Source organism: Syngnathus leptorhynchus, chromosome 22 (assembly GCF_054491065.1).
Source record: "Syngnathus leptorhynchus isolate UIUO chromosome 22, UIUO_Slep, whole genome shotgun sequence".
Lineage (NCBI taxonomy): Eukaryota > Metazoa > Chordata > Actinopteri > Syngnathiformes > Syngnathidae > Syngnathus > Syngnathus leptorhynchus.
The window spans coordinates 4,648,505-4,670,343 of NC_141216.1; the positions used below are offsets into that span (position 1 = coordinate 4,648,505).

The 21,839-nt window shown below is 40.5% G+C and overlaps 5 protein-coding genes and 1 non-coding gene across 11 annotated transcripts; 3 read left to right on the plus strand and 3 right to left on the minus strand.

Moving 5' to 3' along the window:
• Positions 1-254: 254 nt before the first annotated feature.
• Positions 255-2,755, minus strand: pdap1a (pdgfa associated protein 1a). Its single transcript, XM_085903391.1, has 6 exons — positions 2,578-2,755; positions 2,007-2,089; positions 1,860-1,931; positions 1,659-1,783; positions 1,036-1,187; positions 255-912 (listed from the first exon to the last, which is right to left on the minus strand). Exons 1-6 carry the CDS (start codon positions 2,588-2,590, stop codon positions 884-886), a joined length of 474 nt encoding a protein of 157 aa, XP_085759517.1. The 5' UTR covers positions 2,591-2,755; the 3' UTR covers positions 255-883.
• Positions 2,756-2,949: 194 nt separating this feature from the next.
• cby1 (chibby 1, beta catenin antagonist) lies at positions 2,950-4,333 on the minus strand. 3 transcript variants are annotated; one of them, XM_085903981.1, is made up of 5 exons: positions 4,167-4,333; positions 3,826-3,924; positions 3,632-3,737; positions 3,426-3,538; positions 2,950-3,328 (listed from the first exon to the last, which is right to left on the minus strand). In XM_085903981.1, the coding sequence occupies exons 1-5, from the start codon at positions 4,263-4,265 to the stop codon at positions 3,260-3,262; spliced, it is 486 nt and encodes a 161-aa protein (XP_085760107.1). In that variant the 5' UTR covers positions 4,266-4,333; the 3' UTR covers positions 2,950-3,259. The 3 variants fall into 3 exon arrangements, with proteins under 3 accessions (XP_085760107.1, XP_085760109.1, XP_085760108.1); XM_085903983.1 differs by having other exon boundaries at positions 4,086-4,269; XM_085903982.1 differs by having other exon boundaries at positions 4,081-4,268.
• Positions 4,334-4,498: 165 nt separating this feature from the next.
• Positions 4,499-8,166, plus strand: plbd1b (phospholipase B domain containing 1b). The gene is made up of 11 exons (XM_085903603.1): positions 4,499-4,868; positions 5,194-5,416; positions 5,532-5,615; positions 5,752-5,893; positions 5,958-6,101; positions 6,253-6,391; positions 6,766-6,966; positions 7,041-7,181; positions 7,256-7,441; positions 7,617-7,723; positions 7,833-8,166. Exons 1-11 carry the CDS (start codon positions 4,802-4,804, stop codon positions 8,007-8,009), a joined length of 1,611 nt encoding a protein of 536 aa, XP_085759729.1. The 5' UTR covers positions 4,499-4,801; the 3' UTR covers positions 8,010-8,166.
• trnar-ccu (transfer RNA arginine (anticodon CCU)) lies at positions 4,607-4,679 on the plus strand. The gene has a single exon. It is a non-coding gene; the product is annotated as a tRNA-Arg (tRNA).
• A 705-nt stretch (positions 8,167-8,871) lies between the features above and the next one.
• On the plus strand, positions 8,872-15,717 carry kctd17 (potassium channel tetramerization domain containing 17). Of its 4 annotated transcripts, none has more exons than XM_085903607.1 (7): positions 8,872-9,279; positions 10,937-11,045; positions 11,247-11,338; positions 11,833-11,976; positions 12,955-13,080; positions 13,805-13,930; positions 14,297-15,717. In XM_085903607.1, exons 1-6 carry the CDS (start codon positions 8,950-8,952, stop codon positions 13,892-13,894), a joined length of 891 nt encoding a protein of 296 aa, XP_085759733.1. In that variant the 5' UTR covers positions 8,872-8,949; the 3' UTR covers positions 13,895-13,930; positions 14,297-15,717. The 4 variants fall into 4 exon arrangements, with proteins under 4 accessions (XP_085759733.1, XP_085759735.1, XP_085759734.1 ...); XM_085903609.1 differs by having other exon boundaries at positions 11,833-11,928; XM_085903608.1 differs by having other exon boundaries at positions 8,873-9,279; positions 11,830-11,928.
• Positions 15,671-21,833, minus strand: gucy2cb (guanylate cyclase 2Cb). Its single transcript, XM_085903605.1, has 27 exons — positions 21,638-21,833; positions 21,422-21,534; positions 20,826-20,893; positions 20,535-20,750; positions 20,261-20,382; positions 20,094-20,196; positions 19,912-20,026; positions 19,714-19,855; positions 19,513-19,595; positions 19,337-19,445; positions 19,174-19,255; positions 19,002-19,104; positions 18,884-18,937; positions 18,745-18,816; positions 18,572-18,676; positions 18,410-18,496; positions 18,119-18,251; positions 17,906-18,043; positions 17,684-17,760; positions 17,453-17,544; positions 17,221-17,379; positions 16,938-17,130; positions 16,706-16,880; positions 16,432-16,530; positions 16,242-16,336; positions 16,097-16,173; positions 15,671-16,024 (listed from the first exon to the last, which is right to left on the minus strand). The coding sequence occupies exons 1-27, from the start codon at positions 21,831-21,833 to the stop codon at positions 15,823-15,825; spliced, it is 3,210 nt and encodes a 1,069-aa protein (XP_085759731.1). The 3' UTR covers positions 15,671-15,822.
• Between the last annotated feature and the right edge of the window lie 6 nt (positions 21,834-21,839).

The window sequence follows — 21,839 nt, forward strand, 5'->3', positions numbered from 1 at the left end:
TTTTCCTTTTTCCTAAAAACAGTCGGCGGTTTGGTTCTTTTATATATTATTATTAAAGCCTAAAACCTGCTCAGAGACAGGCTGGATTTCAAATCGGTATCCAATTTGTGTTCTGTAAACAATATTAGATTTTTTTGCTCGTTGAATTTAGAAGATATAAAAGAGGGAAGTTCTCTGTTTTGAAATGGAATGCTGTAAAAAAAAATAACTATAATCACAGGTGAGGTGGTCTTTTGTAAACAATGAGTGTTGAGTTGAAGTACAACAAAAGAAAGAACGACAGGATCATAGTATAACCGCACCAAGGCCACTTGGACGCAAGGCTTCCAACGACGGTGTTTATCGATTACAACAAAAAGGTCGTTCAAGTAATAGTCCTTCTGCTTTGAGGCATTACAAGAAATGTCCACTTCATTAAATGAAAATTGTTATTCCAAATTTGCGTGCAATTCTCTAACTATCCAACAAAAACGAATCAGGCGGAAAGAAAAGTTAAAGCACCTAAGGCCTTCCTTCCGGTGTCGACTCCTTGCTCTTGTGAGTCCCGACAAAAAATTTGTAAAAATGGCAAAAGGAATGCAAATGATTAGCAACATTAAGATGGCGGAAGAAGAGTAAAGAGTGAGACTGAGAAAAGCCACACGGGGGGATCCCAAATGTTGCATTTGTTTTCTTCATCTCTTGATTTCACCTGTTTTTTTTTTTTTTCCTTTCTTTTTTTGGCTCTGTGGAGCACGTCGGCCTCCTTGCTGTTGTTACGCGAAGAACTTGGATGGAGCTCGGGGGCAGCCATATCATGTTCTGACGCTACTCAAATGTGTTCCCTTGCCTTCTGTCTGTCCCTCTGAGACCGATGTGCATGTTGAAGTTGTTGAGGAGGTGCCTAACGCTTTGATTTGGTGTCCTCTGCATCTTTAACGAGCAAACGAGAGATTTGACATTTTAAAATGGGAAACCCAGTAAGTCTAAGAATCCAGCATTTACAATGTTGGATTCATGAGTTCCTCCCAGGAGGTTCGTGCAAAGTGGCCTCACCTTTCCTGAGTTCGTCTCTCTTCCTGGCAGCTTCCTCTCTCTGTTTCTTAATAATCGCAAGTCTGGCCAGGTCAGCTTTTGCCTGGTCAGTCTTCCCTTCAAGATGAAGCTTCATGTATCGTTCTTTAGACTTCTGCTTCTCGATCTCCTCCCTGGCGGATGCCACAACATCAAAAAGTCATTTTTTCATCAAGTCATCAAAGGCAATGTGTAGTTTTTAAAGAGTGAGTTTAAGTAATTTGTTTATTTTGGTTGATCCATCTCCCCCACTGAAGGAACCGAGCCTAGTTTTTATTGCCATCAGCGCAGTCCATTTATCATATAATACTCATTTATGTGGTATTTAATGAATGGCATTATGTGCCACAAGATGGCGCTAAAGGTCTTTTAAAAAGGAGGGCTTCAACGTCAACTTATGGAACCTTGCTAAAGAGCTATGCGGAAGTGAAGGGAGGAGCTTCTACTGGAATGCACAAATTGGTCAACTCAGTGGTGCTACATTATACATTTTTAAAAGGTGTGTCAATTATTTGCATTTTTGTTCATCGTTATTATGACATTGCTGTGACATGCAAGCTCATGTTGCCGTTAGGGTGGCAAACAATGTTTCATGAAAGACCCACCTCTCTCTGCGAGACAACTCTCGAGGAGCTTCGACATCTACTTCGGTCACTTTTTTGCTTTTCTGAGAAATGCGGTTTGGATTCTCAATTTCTATAAGTCCCTCCACGCCACTCCTCTTCTTACACTGTATGCACAAACACAAGTTAGCATTACTGTGATGAAAGCTGGCAGTCTACTAAAATAACAGCAATGATGTTGACCTCAGATTCTTCCTCGCTGCTACTCTCCTCGGATTCTGAACCGCTCTCTTTCGCGACACCATCATTTGCTTCCTGTTAGAGGGAGAGGAGACATTAGTGCATCAGACTGAGACAAGTGATGATTGAAAAATAAATTGATTTATTTACCAGCTCTCTCTGGGCTTTCATTTGTCGGTCAATCTCCTCTGGATTGCTGAACTGCTTTCCTCTGCCCTTATGGCCCTTTTTTCCTGTATGTCAATAACAATAAATACAAGAATATTATTGTGCTCTAAATTATGTAAATTCTACGGTTATAAGACACTATAATTACAGGAAATAAAATGCCTTTTATTTTTGGCTGTCAATTAATTGCATATATGTAACTTCTGGATTTATTTTAATTAATTAATTTCCAAAATGCCATCTTAAAATTCGCAAATATTACAGTGTTGCGTCATATACACTAGGTTAAAACTTGAGTACACAAATTAGAAAACATTTATCATAGTACTTGACTATGACAGCAAAAAGTCAAACTGTCAACCACGATAAACATTGTAACGTTAATAGTACTAAAATATGCAGATTAGTGATGTTGCCTGGGTCGTAAAACCCAATATTACAGCCTACGTAGAATTCGGTTAGCATGCTACAAGCTAAGCATGCGTAAAAGCTACCTGTCGACACTACGGTTAGCTTAAACTTGTGTTTACGACGCTTCAGCGGTGACACTTACCGCCTCTGGGCATGATGAAATATAACGTCACCAACAACAATGCAACAAAATATCACTGATAAACGTAAAGTTTTCTACGACACGTCGTTAAAACACAGCTAAAACAGTTCGAACTTGACGTCCGTCAGCTAAAGCGCTAAGCAAAAAAAGCGCTCAGAGCAATCCGTGCATGCGCAGTCACCAGGTGATGACGTCTTACTACGACCGCCAATCAGCTTCACGTACTGACTCTCTTGGGCGGGGTTAGAAGTTACAAATTTGAACCAATAATATATAAAAGTACAAATACAAATTTACGAATTAAATATTGAAATAATTAGATAAATAGTCACATAATTAAATAAACATAAAAATAAATACTTCATGACACAATTATTTAATTACAGTTTTCACTTTAATGTAAGGATGAATAAAAAAAAAAACACATTTGCCCAAAAGATAAATATTGAATATAGAATAGGAAATTTAAAAAAAATCAGCAAAATATGACTGCGGGCCTATCATTGTTGCAAATAGACTAGATAGAGTTACGCCCAAATTTATTCATACCACTGGGATACGAATAATCTTAGGCTTGACTTTTATACACACATAAATCTTTGTCTATAATGTAGTGAACAAAATACACCATTTTACGTCAAAACTTCCTATGAGGAAGGCATTACATCCCGTTTTCATTTCTTCAATGTTGAGACTTGATGTCCTCCACCTCTTTCTCCATCAGGTGGTACTCAACTGTCGATTCTGTCAGCTACCCCGAAAAGAATACAGAGGATTAGAAGAAATTGAGAAGAATAACATTCATGAAGACAGTGTAACATTTTGTTACCAAGACCCCCTGCTCTCACCATGTCAATAAGAATTTCTATCTTCAATTTCAGGGTATTGTTCTCCTCCTCCAGCTGCAAGTTTTTCTTCTTAAGTCGCTCTACTTCTCGAACTGATACATTTCCCCCTGATTCTGATCACACAGAAATAATATATGGAGGAGGTCAACATTTTGAATTACAGCAGCACACTGATAATATCATGAGGCAGACAAGTTAGTAATCACCTGATATCCATTGTCCATCCTCAAATTTCAACGTCTGTCCTCCAATGGTCATTGAAGGAGGTCCATACTCAAGGCCCAACTCTAATTCTCGTGTGGAACGGTCCAACTAAAAGAAAGGACATTAGTCTCGTAGATCAGTTTACACGAATCCATGGAATCCACATTTTTAATAGTTTGAAGGCGAATAAACTTACTGTGTGAAGGCTCGATAACGATGCTGATTTCCGTGGAGGAATCTTCTTCGGACTGAATGATTTCCCAAATCGAGGGAGCTTCAGGGACATTTTTAGATCCTAAATAAGATCGACCAGAACATTAACGTGAATGTAAATGTCAAGAATGCTTTTCACGCCAGCGCGTGTTTATGGCTACCAAGTAGTTAGTACGCTATGCGGCTAGCTAATGCTAGGTTGCTAACCGTTACACGCTTACTTGGATACTTCTCATACCTGACCTTTAATTGATACTGTCGACTTGTTGTTAGATGGGTTAGTTGTGGCAGATAACTGACTTGAGTTTATATATGTATAATTACCTCCATACAGACTTTAGTGAAATCCCTAATGCTGTCGACTTCTATGTTAAACAGCGCAGCAGTACCGCGCAAGTGCGAATGTTCCATTTGAAAACACATCAATCTGGTCACAAAAACATTGAACGCCGAACAATACACTACCCTTAGTCTATTATTAGAACGGCGAGAAATTTAATATGCGTGCATCACTCTTTGTTTGTTATTCTGTGACGTTTAGGTTTGATAGCCAAAGTGATGGGCCCCTGTAAAGACGAGAAAATGGAACGTTCCTCTTTTCATCACCATAGTGATGGGATTCCCTTCTCCTTCATTATTGCGAATAATCAAAAAGTTCTCCGATTTTATTGGTATATGAACATTTATATACTTTACCATTAAAACGGCAGGAATGACGTTTAACAATGTGAATAAATTTTGATTCAGACACCAGCGTTGTCCAGGCCCCAGTGGCCTAATGGATAAGGCACTGGCCTCCTAAGCCAGGGATTGTGGGTTCGAGTCCCATCTGGGGTGGTTCCTTTTCTTTTTTTTTTTCCCTTCCATTTATCCCATCATCGCTACTCTCCAACGGCGACTCCGCGAGGAATATTTACTTTGGGAAATACGGCACAACAGCAGGAATTTATCAGCAAAGAATGGGGCAGCAGGGCATCAAATTGTGCATCTTGCTGAACACTTTGGCTGCATCAGTGCACACTTGGCGTGAGTATTAGAATTTGTTGGTAGAACAAGTCAAATCTAAAGTATTCTCCTAACTATACTCCTGGAAAAACGATAGTTTACACACAAAAAAATGTCTGTCAAATATTACAATGTGCTTTGCATATTTTTTATAGCCTTCATATTTGCCAATACAAATTGAAGCATGTGTATAGCACTCCAGGAGCAAGACAGATCAAGCAAGAGGAACACAGAAACATGTTCTTTAAATAATATCATGCCGATGACACTGTTATTACATGTGTTCCATAATGTCTGTTATTCAACCTCAACCATGTGACCCTGAACCATCCTCTTATAATGACAGACCTCAATGAGGCCACCGTGTACTGGGATGCAGCCCAGAAAAGGGTGATCCTGAAGGAGGGGGTGAAGGAGACAGAGGGTGGTGCTTATGGTTACTTCAATGACAGCCTCCAACTCACTGGATGGGGCATCTTGGAGATCTGCGCTGGCTATGGAGGCGTCCAACAGGAAGATGAGACGACATTTTTCCTGGCTGGTTACCTGGAAGGCTACCTCACTGCTGGGTGAGAAGATGGGACTACTTTTTATGGTGTAACCCTTCATAAACTTTTCATAAATGGAATTGCAAAATGATCATGTACATAGTACTGATACTGTTATTCTTTTTTTCCATTGCAGACAAATATATAACCATTACTCCAACGTGTACCCTCAGCTAATAAAGGATGAGAGGGTTCTGAATCCCTTGAAAAGATTCTTAAGGTAAATATTCAAAATCTCCTGAATTTTTTTCCTCCCTTAGTCTTTAAAATAAACGACACGTAATTTATGGAGTTTTGCACCTTCCGAGCCATGTATTTAAATTTCTCACAAAGCACTCCTACGGGCTTCTTCACAGCAAACAGGACCAGTGGGCCAGAGAGCAAATAAAGCTGAGGAAGACTAGTGACCCTTTGTGGAAACATTTGGGACTGATCCTAGCCCAACTGGATGGCTTAGTCGCTGGAGCTGGACAATGGGCCAAAGTCAAACACATTGAAGTGTGTTTTGTAAATATAATCATCACCATGTCATTATACTCACCTCGCTCTCCTCCCTTCCCAGCCTCTGTCTGCATTTGCCGTGCAGTTTTTAAATGGTGTCGGTGACCTCTTGGATCTCGTCCCTGCGCTGACGCCTCGCCCCGACTCTACAGGGCCCACCGCTTTCAGGATGCCGGGAATGGGCCACTGCACGGCTCTCATAAAGGTCAGGCTTGGCCCAAGCTGTGAGTGAGCGCTGATGAATCATGAAGCAATTTTGAAGCTTCATTTCCCCCCCCTCATTACCGCACACTGAAATTTTTGGGGGGGGAGTCGGAATCGGACAAGAATGCAAACATCTCTTCTCTGTGTGCCAGGTGACATCTGGCTTTGAGAATCTGCTGTTGGGCCATTCCAGCTGGTACAATTATGCAGCCACCATGCGCATCTATAAACATTGGGACCTCAGGGCGTCACATTCAACCACTGGAAAAATGTCATTCAGCAGTTACCCTGGTATACACAGAGAAAAATACTGTACATATAAGAATCAAATGTTTTCTCCTCACAGTCAGGTCAAAGCAGACTAAGTCATTTCATCAGCAAAGATTTGTCAAAGCCCAGGGCAGACAAAAATCCTCTTACAGGCTCTGTTGCTATTTGAATACAACTTGTGCTATTTTTAGAACGGGAAGGATGTGACTTCACTGTGTTACAATGAAGAGATTTCTTCTGTTTTTTTTATGACAACTTCAACTAAAAATGCATGAAAAGTCTGGACCGGCAGATTTTTTTCGAAATGTGTTTCAAAGAAATTTGTTAACAATAAAAGTAACACATATTGCCTGTAACCTCAGCCTCACCTCATTATTTTCATCCTCATTCCGCAGGCTTCCTCTCATCTCTGGATGACTTCTACCTGCTCAGTAGCGGCCTGCTTCTGACTCAAACCTCTATCGGTATCTTCAACGCCTCGCTGTTTTCTCAGATCAGCCCTCACAGCCTTCTGGCTTGGCAGAGAGTGCGATTAGCCAACAGCCTGGCACGCAGTGGCCATGAGTGGGCGCAGATTTTCTCCAAATACAACTCAGGTTAGAAGCAAAGTGTGATCAGGCTCAGAATATTTATGCTGGAAACAAAAGTGACATTGCTTCTCATAATACAGGTACATATAACAGCCAGTACATGGTGGTGGATTTGAGTAAAATTTCGCTGAGGCAGAGTATCAGGACTGGAGCTCTGACTGTCGTGGAGCAGATCCCCGGGAAAATTATGCACACTGACCAGACTCAAGCTTTACGAGGAGGTTACGAGTACTTTTTGAATAATAGGACTCAAGTCAAAGTCATTTTTGTAATAACATTTGCTTCACTCTTTAAGGCTACTGGCCATCCTACAACATTCCATTTCATGTTGACATCTACAACCTGAGTGGGTACCATGTGATGTGGAAGCGATACGGAGAAGATTTTTCCTACGATCTTTGTCCCAGAGCCAAAATTCTCCGCAGGGACCAGGCTAAGGTGTATGACCTCGGGTCCCTCAAGCACATCATGCGATACAATAGTAGGTGCTAAAATATAATATTAATACAAAATGTGTTCTATTTCTATTAGCCTTTTTTTTTTTTGAAAGGGCAGTTTGCGTTGTTGTGGGTGTGGACATAACTGACTCCATTTGTCCACACACATAGTGGATTTACATGTTCATTATTTTCAGTGGTATATTGATTTTATTTCAGACTACAAAAGGGATCCTTATGCCAAGGGCCATCCGTGTAAAACCATTTGTTGCCGTAACGACCTGCGCCTAAGGAGACCACGCCCTGGAGGTTGTTACGACACGAAGGTGAATCAATGTGTTTTTGTAACTATCGGTTGTGCAATTTCACTCAAAATGATGTTTGAAGGAGTGCATGTAAAAAAAAAAAAAATCTCACTCCTGTCACATGACACAGGTGACTGACTACCAGATGGCTCTCCAGCTGGTTGCAGAGGCAATAAACGGCCCTACAACCCAGGGGGGTCTACGACCATTCTCGTGGCACTCCTTTAACATCACCGCCCACCAGGGTCTTCCTCCCACGTATAACTTTTCCTTTGTCACGATGAAACAAGCTCTCCAGCGGCCCTAAACGCACCTACCATCACCTCTGTAATATTTAGTTTGAAATACATTGGAATAGTTTTCTTTTTTTTTTATGCTAACATTTGCTGATTGGCATTCGACACAAAGAGACATGGCACAGGCTGTTTGCAGATTGCAGGTCTTTGGATATGATGCAAAGTGTTATTCCCCGGAGGAGGGGGTGGGGGGGGGGGGGGGCTGACCTTTTCCTCTACCATCACCCGCAAATGTTAATGTTTAACCACTGGAGGGCTATTTTGACATGTAACGCAGGATATTACGTGGATTCTATGCAGATTAGTACATGCAAATGTAGTTATAAAAGTGATAAAAGAATCATGAACATGTCATGTATATTGTTTAGTTTTTAATGTTAAGGCAATGCCTGTGGATGAAATAAATCATACAGACAAATCTGAAATGAAGTAACACACTGACCCATGCATGAAATGAATTTGTTTTTGTCTTTGTTTGCATAGCACCATTGTTTCGTCTGCAGGTTTCATTTTCACTTCCTGCTTACGTTGAGCAAGATACTCAACAGCGAACATCCAGTTGAGCAACATAGTAAAGAAGCCATATGTACATCATAGAACAGCCATGTACTCACACAGTTTATATTCCAAAAACAAAGTCTGTACATGTATCAAAGTGCATATTTTTTACATTTTAAAGAGTTTTAGATTTTGATTCTGAACTGCAAATGACATAAGTGGGTTAATATAACTAGTTGCTCGATAGTGTTCCTAATAAAAGGGCGAATTAAATGAAAGGGTCTCAATCCAAATGCACCGCCATTGCAAATGTCAGAGAGAAAAAACTACCAAGACCACAATGCACCGGGGCCATTCCAGGCCACGCCCAGTACCGCTGCGGGTTGGCAACCCATAGAAAACGCGGAGGAACCAACTCGCTGGTCTCCACTGCAAGGAGAAGCGTCCCCTCAAATGGCAACCACGGCGGACGACGAGTGGGATCCCTCACTCCACGGATGCCACCACAACATCAACAACAATAACAACAACAATAACAAAGACAACGAAGCGGGGGAAACCGCGACCTCCTCTCCGACCAGTTCCACCGAATCCGGTGGGAAGACGTCGCATAGCGTCGGTAACGGTTCGACGGTCATCAACCCCGGGGGAGGAAATAATGGAAAGTGGGTTCGGCTGAACGTCGGTGGCACCGTGTTCCTGACGACGAGGCAGACGCTACTCAAAGAACAAACTTCATTCCTCTACCGATTGTGCCAACAGCAAGACCTGCACTCGGACACGGTGAGCCCAACCAGGACACCCTGGTCCACAATCGTTCTTAAAAGCATTCTTTTTATGACGAAAGTAAATCTAAAAAAAACAAAACAACCAGATCCATTATGCGTATTTAGTACGGCGTAATAGAACCCGATCCTCCCCGGGACACTTCATTAGGCACACCTACACAATGCAATGAGAGGTGTTCCTAATATATTGCCCCTCTAATGTGAGTAAGTAACCCATTATAACGACTAAAATTCAATTCCCCCCCCCCCCTGAAAGTCCTCATTTGTCCTATTTAAACATGCACTTTTATTTATGAGCATTTATTTACATCTGCTAATCCTCACTCGTAAGACAATTCAGTAGAATATCAAATAAATGTTCAATTTCCTTGCCATTGTGAGTGATCTGGAAAAAAGGAGTACAATGCAAAACGTTTTCCATCTTATCACATACGCTCCTTTTTGTAAATTCGGCATGAATAGTGAATGTCTCAGCATCCTTCCATGGTGTGAGTGGAGCTGGAGTCAGATGGAGGAACACGTGCCAATTTCCTTCTCCAAGGAGCTGCGCAATCCCACTCGCATTCGATGTGGAGCGAAATGGGATGAGGTTTCCAGTGAGGAAAATTTGATATGTTGATAAGTATAGGAAGAGAGGATGCTTGAAGTGGTCATCTAATGGTGCTCCTTGAACATCAGTAGAAGGATGCATATGAGACAATCCTATCATTTGCTGTCTCATATTATTGAAGGTCAAAATATGAATTGATTCATTTTGCTTGCGCCACATATGCAGATCTTTTTTTTTCTTCACATCAAATTTAACTCCCTAATCTGGATATTATAAATGTCCGAGCCAATTACACCGTGAAGTTAATGTCGGATGATGTGACATGATCAACAGGATTGAAGGATTGCAAATTATAATCCTCTTTATGAAACTCAAGAGTGTGTTTAGTATTTGATACTGATTCAATATTTCATCAGGTTACACAGGTTGTTTGAAACCAAGGCGTGTCTGTGCGTGTTTCTACGCTATTTCCCGCCCCTGTTTGAAATGCGTTACGCCCATGTTACGGTGCCAATGTGGATTCCGCTACTAGTCCAAACTCGCTTTATCGCCTCATCTGTGTTATGTGCCGATATAACAAATAGGACAAATGTTTACTGAGGGGGAAAAAAAAAAGGCTGATATTATCATTTGCCAAGTAGCCAATCACGATTGGAGAATTTACGTTAGTTACACATGGCTTAACCTCTGCGGGGAGTCGTAATCTACTTAACAGTACAGTCGAGGTGAAAAACATTTGTGGACACACGACTATTACATCATAACTAAAGGACTTGGGGATGACTCGTTAAATGTTTTCCTTCCCCAAAATGACACCCTAGCTCATTTTATTTCAAGACACTGACGCACCAAAGAAGCTTCTGCCCGCTGTTCACTCCCAAAATACACTAATGTGATTATTCTCCAACCATCTTCATCCTCCGTCCCCTTCAAAGTTCTTTTGAGGGTGTTATTAATAGCTTCGTGTCCTTCTCAAACTGCTCATTTTCCGATGTGACTTCTAATTTCGATCCCCGAAGAGCAATAAATTACGTTTGTTTGTCGAAGGCATTGAATCAAATGTTGACGGCAATGCTAATTTTGTGTTTCTTTTACGGAACAGGATGAGACTGGAGCTTACGTGATTGACAGAGACCCCACCTACTTCGGACCCATCCTCAACTACCTGCGACACGGGAAACTGGTCTACAACAAGGAACTAGCTGAAGAAGGTGTCAACGCTATCGCTAATACAATCGATTAGTCCATCGACTCATTTATTAATTGTTTGATTTGAATTAAAATGTATATATTTTTTTCTTAATGACTGTCTATTAACAAATGATTTAACTATTTTTTTTTTATGTGAAAGACTTAGCACATTACCGCGGCACACACTTAGCTAACTTGTGTGTTCCTTTTTTGGTTTCTAGGAGTCCTGGAGGAGGCTGAGTTCTACAACATCACTCCTCTTATAAAACTCATCAAAGATCGCATCATAGAGAGGGACACCAAGTCCACGCAGGTAAAACACAAATTGATGTTTTTTTTTTGTTTGTTTTTTTAAATCAAGAGTTTTTTTTTTTTTTTTTTAATCTACAGCGCTTCTATTTGTGATGGATATTACATCACTTTGTATCTCCGGCAAGATCTTCTGTTACTGCCTCGATCTTTTTTGTGTAAAGAGTGTTCTGCCGCCACTGTTCCTCCCTTTTTTTTTTTTCTTTTTCTTTTTCAGGGTGATTGCACTCACACTTATATAATCAGAGCACCATCCCTAAGCATACTCCCACTCTCTCCCTTCGTTGTGTTGTGTTGTACTGCACTTAACTGCACATGCCTGGGGGTCACATGCGGCACACTCATCTGAAAATAGAAAAAGGCCCATCTACTGACAATTCAATTCGTTTCTCTTTTAAAGATGATCTGATCGCTTTGTGTTCATTTTTGGTTTCACGTGACTATTCAAATTAATTAATTTGTCATGTCCTTTATCTCCCCCCCGCACTATATCAGCAGGTTCCCCCTAAACATGTGTATCGAGTGTTACAGTGCCAGGAGGAGGAGCTGACCCAGATGGTCTCCACAATGTCCGACGGCTGGAAGTTTGAGCAGGTCAGCGTGCGCGCCTGCAGAAAGCCCCGCACTGGACTACTCTGGACTGTGGGTTGGACTCACGCTGCTGCTGACCCTTCAACTTTGACCCCCTCCTGCTCCCTCCCCCTCTCCAAGACCCCTGATCCGAGCCCTACTCGCTGCTCTTCCATTAGCTTCTGCTTTGTGAAGCGCCAGAGAATGCAGATAGCAACCACATTCCCAAGTGCTTCTGTGTAGAAGCCTTCCAATTGTGGTTTCATTTATTTATTTTATTTCTCGAGCTGCAATGCAATTTACTGGAGAGTAGGCTGCAACTAATGATTAGTATTAATAATCGATGAATCAGTTGGTTATTATTTTGTCCATCGATGAATCAGATTTTTCGTTTCCATTGGTTTATTCAAGAACGGCAACATATTTCAAACTGACCGTGCAGAAAATGCAAAACAAATGATTTGTGTTTCGGTTATTGGTTTGATACGGAACATTTAAGAGAAGAGTAAAAAAAGTAATATTTGCAAATGTTTTATGAGAGGCTAAAATTCTGAGGATGGACAATTTTAAATTAAACACGGTCTCAAAACGATGAATCAATTATCAAGAATGATTATCGATTCATTCAATCATCGATTAGTCATCGATTAATCGATTAGTCATTGCGGCTTCACTGGAGAGGTTTGTGGAATAAGGCAAGACTGGTTTAAATTTGTCCGCTAGTAAGTTACAATATACCAAAGATGGGAACACAACAGTTTCGATTTTTTTCACACAGGCTTCTCTCCAACCAATCAGGTTAGCAATCACGTTTAGCCCCTCCCCTCCCTGCTTTGCCACCTTGCTCAAATACTTTGCTTAGCACACATTGTTTGTAATTTTAACATAAATGTCCACCAGCTAAGTGTGCAACAACCGGCTGTCCGCTCCCCGACCTGACCCAGCATGCATGAAAACCAGAGTCTCTCCTCACTCACGTGTTTTTCTTCCTGGATGAGCATTACTTCCTGCTGATAAATCTTCTATTTCTGCGTGTGTGTGTGCGTCAAGATGGTGAACATCGGCTCGTCATACAGCTACGGAACAGAAGATCAGGCCGAGTTTCTCTGTGTCGTTTCCAAGGAGCTTCACACGCCTGGTTCTGGACTGGGTACAGAGCAAAGCCACAAAACAAAGGTGAAATTCTCCTTGAAATTTAGAATTTTATGATCCCCCCCCCCCAAAAAAAAACAGATGTTTGTCTTCATGTGAGGGTTTTAAATAGATCGAGGAATTTCTGGGCCACAATTTATCCCACTGAAGCACTTTGGGATTTTCTCATGCATTCCAAATAAACAACAAAATAGAAAATGAATACGCTAAAAATAATAATACTATTTTTTTTAAATAATAGATTAACATTCAATGTGTATACAATTACATTGCTTTATTTTATTCTATTTTTTTAAATCAATATATTTTCTCCAAAATATATCATTTAAATTCCAACTAGCTAAATGTCTTTTTTTTTTTTTTTTAAAACTCATTCACTGCCATTGACAACATTTTAACTGGGCTGGCAGTGAATGTGTTTACAAAAGTGCAGTTCGAAACATGACCATAATAGAACAAAAAAATATTCAGTGTCAGTGTGTCATAGTTGGCTTGTAAATTGGAGTGTTTATGTTTGTGTGTGTGTGTATTCATGCTTTGAAAAAGCTTCAAATGTCACTCGCCTACAAATGTCATCCACTTCATCCGCCACTTCAAGTGACCTTTCAACTCTTCTCCTTCATAAAGATATATATAGTGTAAAATATATATCTGCCTACTCACAGACACTCATCAGCATTCATTATTTTTTCCCATTTTCTATCCATTTTTTTTTTTTTTTTTCCCCCACTCTTCGTCCTGACCGCAGCCGACGGAGCCGCAGGAGGAGGAAGCAGCGAAGGAGGAGGAGGAAGAGGGAGGGAGAGAAACTACACCGAATGAGTGGCTTAGAGAATGAGGGAGTCATGTTCCTTTGTTCCAGTCGGGTGAAAGGGTGAGGAACTGTCTCAGTGAGTGTGTGTGACCTTGGGGTTTCATGCCACTGCATCGAGTTTTGTTCCAAATAGATCAAGATGTCTTGACGGCCAATCGGCGGCCTCTAATTTCCGATGCCGTGACATGAAATATCCTTGACCTTTGAGTGCGGCAGTTCTGACGTTACACTTTTTTTTTTTTTTCCTTCCCAGACATTCATACACAAGAGCACACACTTTTTTTTTTTTTTTTTGCTCTCTAGCCATCACATATGTCCCCATTTTCAACATCATTGCTGTCATGGCAACCAGACGATAACTGTAATGAAGATGCACTGCCATCGAATGCGGATCGAGTCACTAACTGTTTTGTTTTTCTTCCGCAGCTTTTCCAGATCCACGGATCCCGGATGTAGACATAACAAGAAGCCTAAATTATTTATTTAGGCTCATGACAACATCTTGTACATGGAATATGTGTGTGTGTGTGTGTGTGTGTGTGTGTGTGTGTGTGTGTGTGTGTGTGTGTGTGTGTGTGTGTGTGTGTGTGTGTGTGTGTGTGTGTGTGTGTGTGTGTGTATTGGAGATAGATTTGTAGCATTTGTATTGACCAACTTAAAGAAAAAAAAAAAAAAAAGAAGTGAAACAAAACATTTTTAGTTCAGTACAGCAATATTCTCGAAAATATATTCCAGGGACCTTGCAAATAGGTTTTGTGGCGCAAACAAGGGTAGCGAAACTTAGTACATTTATGACCAAAGATTTTGGCGAACCCGAATTACCATCGAAGCAGTTATCGTGATCGTTATTATTGCATCACGTAGGATGGAATGCAAAACAGTAAAAAAAAAAAGAAGTATTACAAAATTAGTTTAGAAACGTTTCATGGAGTTGCACCTTATGTTACGTTTTTTTTGTAATGCATGTTCTGAAAACGATAAAATCCTTATAATGACACTTGTAGCGGGATTAGCGGGATTAATGTTAGCATAAAATGTTTAGCCGATGATAATCGCGTCAGTGGTAGAGACGAGTGTAAAAAAAAAAAATCATTTTTGTTCGGTGACTTGACCTATTTTTTTTACATTCAGTGCCTTGTTCAAATGGCAAAAAACTGACATGTCCAAATAGTCATGAATGTTTTTATATGCATTTTAGAATCCACTTCACGCGTACATTACAATCTCTTTTCGAGTCCAAGTTTTGTTTTGATTGCAAGAGAGTCGTATTTTTTTTTTTTAAATATTCTTTTGTATATTTGACTTATTTATTATCAAGCTTTCTTTGGAATGTCTCTCCCCTTAAAAAACAAAAAAATCTGGGTTTTGTTTTAGTTTTTTTCTATACTCAATAGTTGTCATGTTGGGCTGATTCAATAATCTTGACCCGCACAAAAATATGATACGAAATATGCTGGTATGTTTGGAACAACACAGCCACCTGTTAAATATTGTTTCCTTTTCTGTTTGCATGGCGAGAGTGCTTTGCGACAACCTCACAATTTATACGTTAAATGCTTCCTGCTGTATTTAATGTGTATAACCTAGAAAGGGCAAATTATTATTTCTGTACTTTAACAAAGATGGATTTAATTGAGTATGCTGCCTTAATGTACTTAAAGGGGAATTTTTTTGAGGCTACCACTTGTCAAAATATGAATAAGATTGTCTCAACTTCATCTTTAACATAAAGAATAAAACTTTTTGGGACCTTGGAAGCATTCTGAAAAAAAAAAAAGCAATGTATTTTATGTACATGAATGACTCTACTCTAAAAGAAATAAAATTTCCTTTTGTTATTTTTAAAAGTGTTGTTTTATTTGACTATATTATATGATATATATGGATGGGTACCTAACAATATGGAAATATTAAAGATCAATTTTATACGTACATATTGAAAAGTCTTGGTCCTAGAGGAAGGTGCTCAGGGTGTTATCCACAGTGGCCAGATGCAAATATTCTGGGGGTTCCACCTCAGAACTTCGCCCCTTGTCCGGGTCTTCGCCACGACCCTGAAGCGGCCTCCTTCGGCGCACGGAGCCTCTGGAACGCCGCTCCAGACATGCCAGGATCATGTGGGCGAGGTCCTGCTGGAGCCGTTGGAAGTTTTCCCTAGGAAAGCAAGTTAAGGTTAATATTGAGTTACCTTTTTTTTTTTTTTTTGCAGGTTTAAGATTTGCATACGTTGTGGGTGGAGTCGGGAGGTCATAGTCTGCACCCGTCTCACCCGTTAACCAGTATGTTGTCTCTGTTCCTTTACCCTGAGAAAACAAATATTGTTGTCCTACTCTAGCAGTTCACTTTTTTAATATGAGGTTAGTGTCATTACCTTGAGATATGTTTCACCTCTGTACTCATACTCAAACTTGCAGTCTGTCCTGGTTAGGATATTAATAGTCGGTTGACTGACGTGAATCCGGAGGGCTGCGGTGTAAAATGTCACAATCATTTCATTAGCGTGACCGTGAGGATGTTTTAACGTTGAGTTAATGGCGACATAAATCAGTTTGCTCGCTCACGGTGGCCTGTAGACTCCATTCGAGATGCTGTGTTGACCGTATCTCCGAATAAACAATATCTGGGCATCTTTACTCCGACCACACCTGCTGCACACAGACCTGAAACACAAACAGATTAACAGATTAAAAATAATACATAAATAATCGAACAAAATAAATGAATTTAAATTAAATAAAATTAAATTAAATCGATAAAATAAATACAATTAAATAATTCATCTTCTGCCAACTGTGGAATTTAGATCTAAAAAATGTAAAGTCACATTTGGTCTACCTGAGTGCACGCCGATGCGTATCCACACGGGGATGCCGGGCAGATGTCTGAGCTGGAAGTTACCCATAAAAGCCAAAATGTCCAAGGCCATGCGGCAGATATCCACAGCATGTCTATTGCCATTCCGGTTTGGGAGTCCGGAAGCCACCATGTAGGCATCACCGATTGTCTCCACCTGAGAACCATAGCTATCAAGTACAGGTTCAGAAAATATCAGGTGGGATGATTGTACCTTATAGACATCGTGGTGGTCCAAGATGCTGTCAAAACCCTTGTAGATGTCGTTGAGCATGTCCACCACCTCCATGGGCGTGCTGTACTGGCATAACGTGGTGAAGCCCACGATGTCGCTGAAATAAATAGTCACCTCGTCGTACAGCTCCGGCTCCACGACCCCGCTCTCCATCAGGCTCTTCACCACGGTACTGCCGAGACAAAACGAGAAGAAGTTCTTGTTTGGCGGCCATTTTGAAGTCAATGCTTCAAATGCAACTTTGATTCAAAACGGAACAAACCGTGGAAGAAGCATAAAGTTGAGGCAATCCGCCCGGTCCCTTTCCATTTTATAAAGAGCCGTTCTTTCTCCCACTAGGTGCTCCAGGTTCTTGGAATACATTTGCAACCGACGTATCATGTTGTCCATGTAGCTCTCGTTGTCTTTGTTGTGTATTTTACTAGCAGGGGGATAAAAAACTGAGAGAAATAATATTAAAGCATTGATCGGCATGCAACAAACGTGACAATTACCTGATGATTTTTCCTAAGCAGCTTTCAATCTTTTTAAAATCTGGCCTTTTTTCAGCATCCTCGTCCCAACAACTTTTTATCAATATGTATACCTAGAGGAGTATAGTGAGGACAAAAAAAAAGTGTTGATACCCGATAAATAATTTTTATATTACTTTTAACATGTATGTTGCAATAATGATGTAATTTTTGTGGAATCACAAGGTACAATTTGCAATAGTGGCCTCATACCTCAAGTTCTTTCTCTGTAGCTGTGTCAAAATCCAGATCAGGTCTGAAGTAGGACATGATGACCCTGGATAACTTTTCTGAGCACACACACAAATGCGCACACCCCCATTATGTATTATTTATGTAATCTAATAGAAAATATAAAACAAAAAAAACAAAAATAATAAAAAACAATAAATAAATAAATAAATTAATTAATTAATTAATATGTTTGTGATTCACCTGCACGGTTAGAGCAGCATTCCGTGTAGAAGGTTGATTTCCTCAAAACGATCTCCTGAGCGATGATGGCGAAACTGTACACGTCTCCTTTCTGCGAGGTGCCCTGTTTCCTCAAGTGCTCAGGTGCCGTCCACAAGTCTGAGTGAAGACACAAAAAGAGATCAGCAAAATGGCCTGACAATCAATCAATTGAATGATGCATTGCATTTCTACCTCTGCCGGGCTTGAGGAAAGAGTTGCAGCCAAAATCTGTGATCTTCACCACCATGCGGTTGTCCACCACGCAGTTGGTAGACTTGAGGCGCCCATGCACTTGGATATCACTGGCATGGAGGTAGGACATACCCTTGCAGACACACATTGGAAATGTTTATCAGGCTTTGGCTCCCTCTAGTGGCAAATCATTGCAATAACATTTTGCCTCTTGAAATGAGCAGAAGATTTGAATTAGGATTAAACTCCTGCTGTTTTTTTTATGAGTCTCAATCATCATTAGTGTGTCACCTTAACGATGTCATACATGACGGAGATCTTGAACTCCCAGTCCATGAACGTCTCTTCTGGATAGGACACCTTGTCATTCAGCACATACTGGATCCAGTGAAGAATAGAAGCTTGTTCTTATTTCATTGAGGTGAATTTAAGGTTTGATATTTTCATACATACCCTGAGCGACCCTCGTTCGCCATACTCAAAGACCCCAAACACGCCCTGATCAAACTTCACCGTGCCGTAGAACTTGGTGAGGTTATAATAGTCGATTTGCAGGAGCTGTAGATCAAAATGGGTCAATTTGATTGGAAATAGAAAAGTTGCACGCCCACTTGTGCGTGCCTCACCGCATGAAGTTCCACTTTTTGTGTCTCATTGAAGTTCCCATCCGAGTGATTGAGTTCCTTCAGGATGACAATCTGAAAAATTCACAGTGATCAATAACATATCTCACAAACACGAGAAGAAGTTCGCTTTTTCGTCTACCTTCTTATCATAGAGCGCACGGCGGATCTTAAAATCCTTTTTTTTCTCTTCGATCTGAAAAAAAAAAAAAGATGATTGTGAAGGACAACTTTATGATTTTATTGATTTTATTTCATACCTTCAGATAGACTTCATTAAGCGTGTTGTCCTCCAGCAGCGTGACAAGTTCAGAGGGAATGTGGGAGATGGACAACCGCAGGAGACGATCTCTCCTGTTCTGTCTACAATCAAACATCTCCAGGTCAGTCCCAATAAATGATTCAACAATTTCAAAAGAATTCAAAATCAACCTGTAGAAGACGAAAGCAATGGCCACCACCACCACCACAATCACACCCAAAACAACCACGATGGTATCAAGCGACGGTGGCTCTGGAGAAACAACGAGTTCTTATTTTAAGTGCTCAATTTTAAAGTGTGCAAATATAAAAAAAAAAAAAAAACGGACCCTACCTTCATCTGGCTTGAAATTTGGAAGTCTTTTCCCCCAGACAAAGGAAGGATGGTCATCAAGGAGCACGGTCAGACTGTGTTCCGTGTCAAACTCGAATAAAGTACGATACTGTTCGGGGGGGGAGGGATTAATGATTAGTTTGACATCTTTAGATTTAAAAAAAATAAAACAATACCTTGTAATCATTAGTGGTGTAAATGACAGAGAGATTAACATCTCTGTCTCCCTGCTCGTCCAGCCGATAATTCCCAGCGATGCCTGCAGAAGAGGACAGAGAATGTTGCCATGGTAACCAACTGTCATGCCAGAGAAAATGATCGACAGGCTTCTTTTACTGTCCGTCATAAGAATAATTCGATTAAATTGGGTGTCTTACCGTCAAACGAGGTGTTTCGAAGGTATTGCACCGTAACGTAAGGCATCTGATGAGCTCCCGAGTGAGGTTTTGCAATTATTTCCCGAATCACCCGACCGACCAGTATCACCGCGTCGTGGTACGCAGCCATGTAGTCGTTCATCTGTTTCATAAAAATGATTTTATTGATTTCCAAATAATAAATCATTATTGAATTACCGTATTGTTGCTTTTCAGATCCGAGTTGATGGTATAATTCCTGGTGTTGGGCATGGTGAGTACCAGAACATTCTTCATAGCTGGATGAGATGTAGTGTTGATGTAGTATTGATCACTGTGGAAATGTTTTTTTTTTTAAATTTTCAATTCAGCCTGTGCACGCATATCGACCAAGTACTGACTTGTAAAGATCGATTAGGAGGAAGAGAATCTTATTGCTGTCTGCTTCTGTTGAGAGATTCTTCATCTCCACGACATCATTCACAGAGCCGCACATGATGAATACTGCAAATGGAAAAAAAATGTTATCAGTCTCTTTAAAGTCAGTGTTGTCCCAGGAAAAACTCACAGTTGCTTGTCCGGTTCCTGTGCGAAGAAAGGACTGTTTTAAGGTCATCTGGTTTGCGCAACATCGTTCTTTTCACCTTCTGAGCAAACATGTGAGGGGCTGATTCCAGTGCATTTATATACCTGGGAAAATGACATAACTCCAATCATGCAATTTTATAGGACATCAGTCTTAAAATATCCTGATTCCTTTCTAAAGAGGGTCGAGTACAGAGCCCTGAGGTACACCGTAAATATTCCAAAGCATAGATCCCAAATACTTTGTGGTTTCTCACCAAGAGCAATCCTCTGTGTTTGTTTGTAACTTGTACACATAAGCTGTCTCCCACACAGGCTTGATTGCGTTATCGTCTTTCCAGAAATGGACGAAAAAATCGGAGATTTTACGAGCGGGCGGCAAAAGGCGTTGCAGGTTGAGCGTGTTGTCACAAGCGGGTCCAAAACTGCCAGCCGAGATGATGGGCGTGCTTAATTTGAGACCTTTCTCAGCACTGACAAAGAGAGGAAATAAAAATTACGACACAGATGAGGAACATCTTCGGTGAGATGTTCGGAGATGCACTTACTCAACCAAGGGGAAAGTGGCAAATGTGCAAGTGGGGCCGAGCACGGCACAGCCCAGGCTATGTGAATACTGCGGAGAAATTACACCGTCACCTTCAAATATTTCCACTGAATTTATATAAAAAGTCTACACACCCCTGTTCAAATGAAACAAATCATTTTAAAACTTTTCCCAACATTATTCATCTGTTCAATACTCAATTGAAGTAAAAACAACTGAAAATAAGGTGGTAGCAAAAGTGTGCACACCCTCTTCAAAATGTCAGCACACACCTGAAAAAAAAAATTAATTAACGCCACGTAAAGTTCAAATGTTCTAGTCGGCTTTTTTTTTTTTTTTTTGGACGATTTTATGTTTCCATATCTGACTTGTTGACTATATTGACTGATTAGAATATTCCATATGCTTGTTCCTGTTTGCTTACGTCAGAGAATGACAAAGTCGGACAAGACTATCTAGCTGGGGTATGATAAAACTATCAGAGATAATAAATGAATCAAATCTGAGATGCCCTACAAATGTATAAAAGAGAAGCTTGGAATGACTCTTAATTGTTAAATAGAAAATACTAATATGATTATGTACAGATATACTCACCATCAGGTTTTTTAATTTGGACACTCCTTCACACGCGCTACTGTGGCAGCCTCTTTGTCGATAGTAGGTTGTGTTGAAACCACCAAATGTCACCGTGAGATTGAATGTTGTGTCTTTAATATGTCGAATGGAAACAGAGAAAACAAGAGGAAATTGAATTTGTGCTCAGTCTTATCGTTGGAAGTTATAAATATATATTTCAAATGGGTTTCTTACTGTTTTCTTGCACCGACTCGGACGCCAAGGCCTTCAGTATTTGTCCCCTGACAAACTTTAAGCTCCAGGGAGACTCGTCATCATCCAGAAGGATCACGCTCATCGAGACGCCTCTTAAACACTGTCTGATTCCTTGATGCGATGCCAAGAGAGTCAAAAAAATCAACAACCGCAAGGACCGTCTCCATGAAGCCATTTCCGC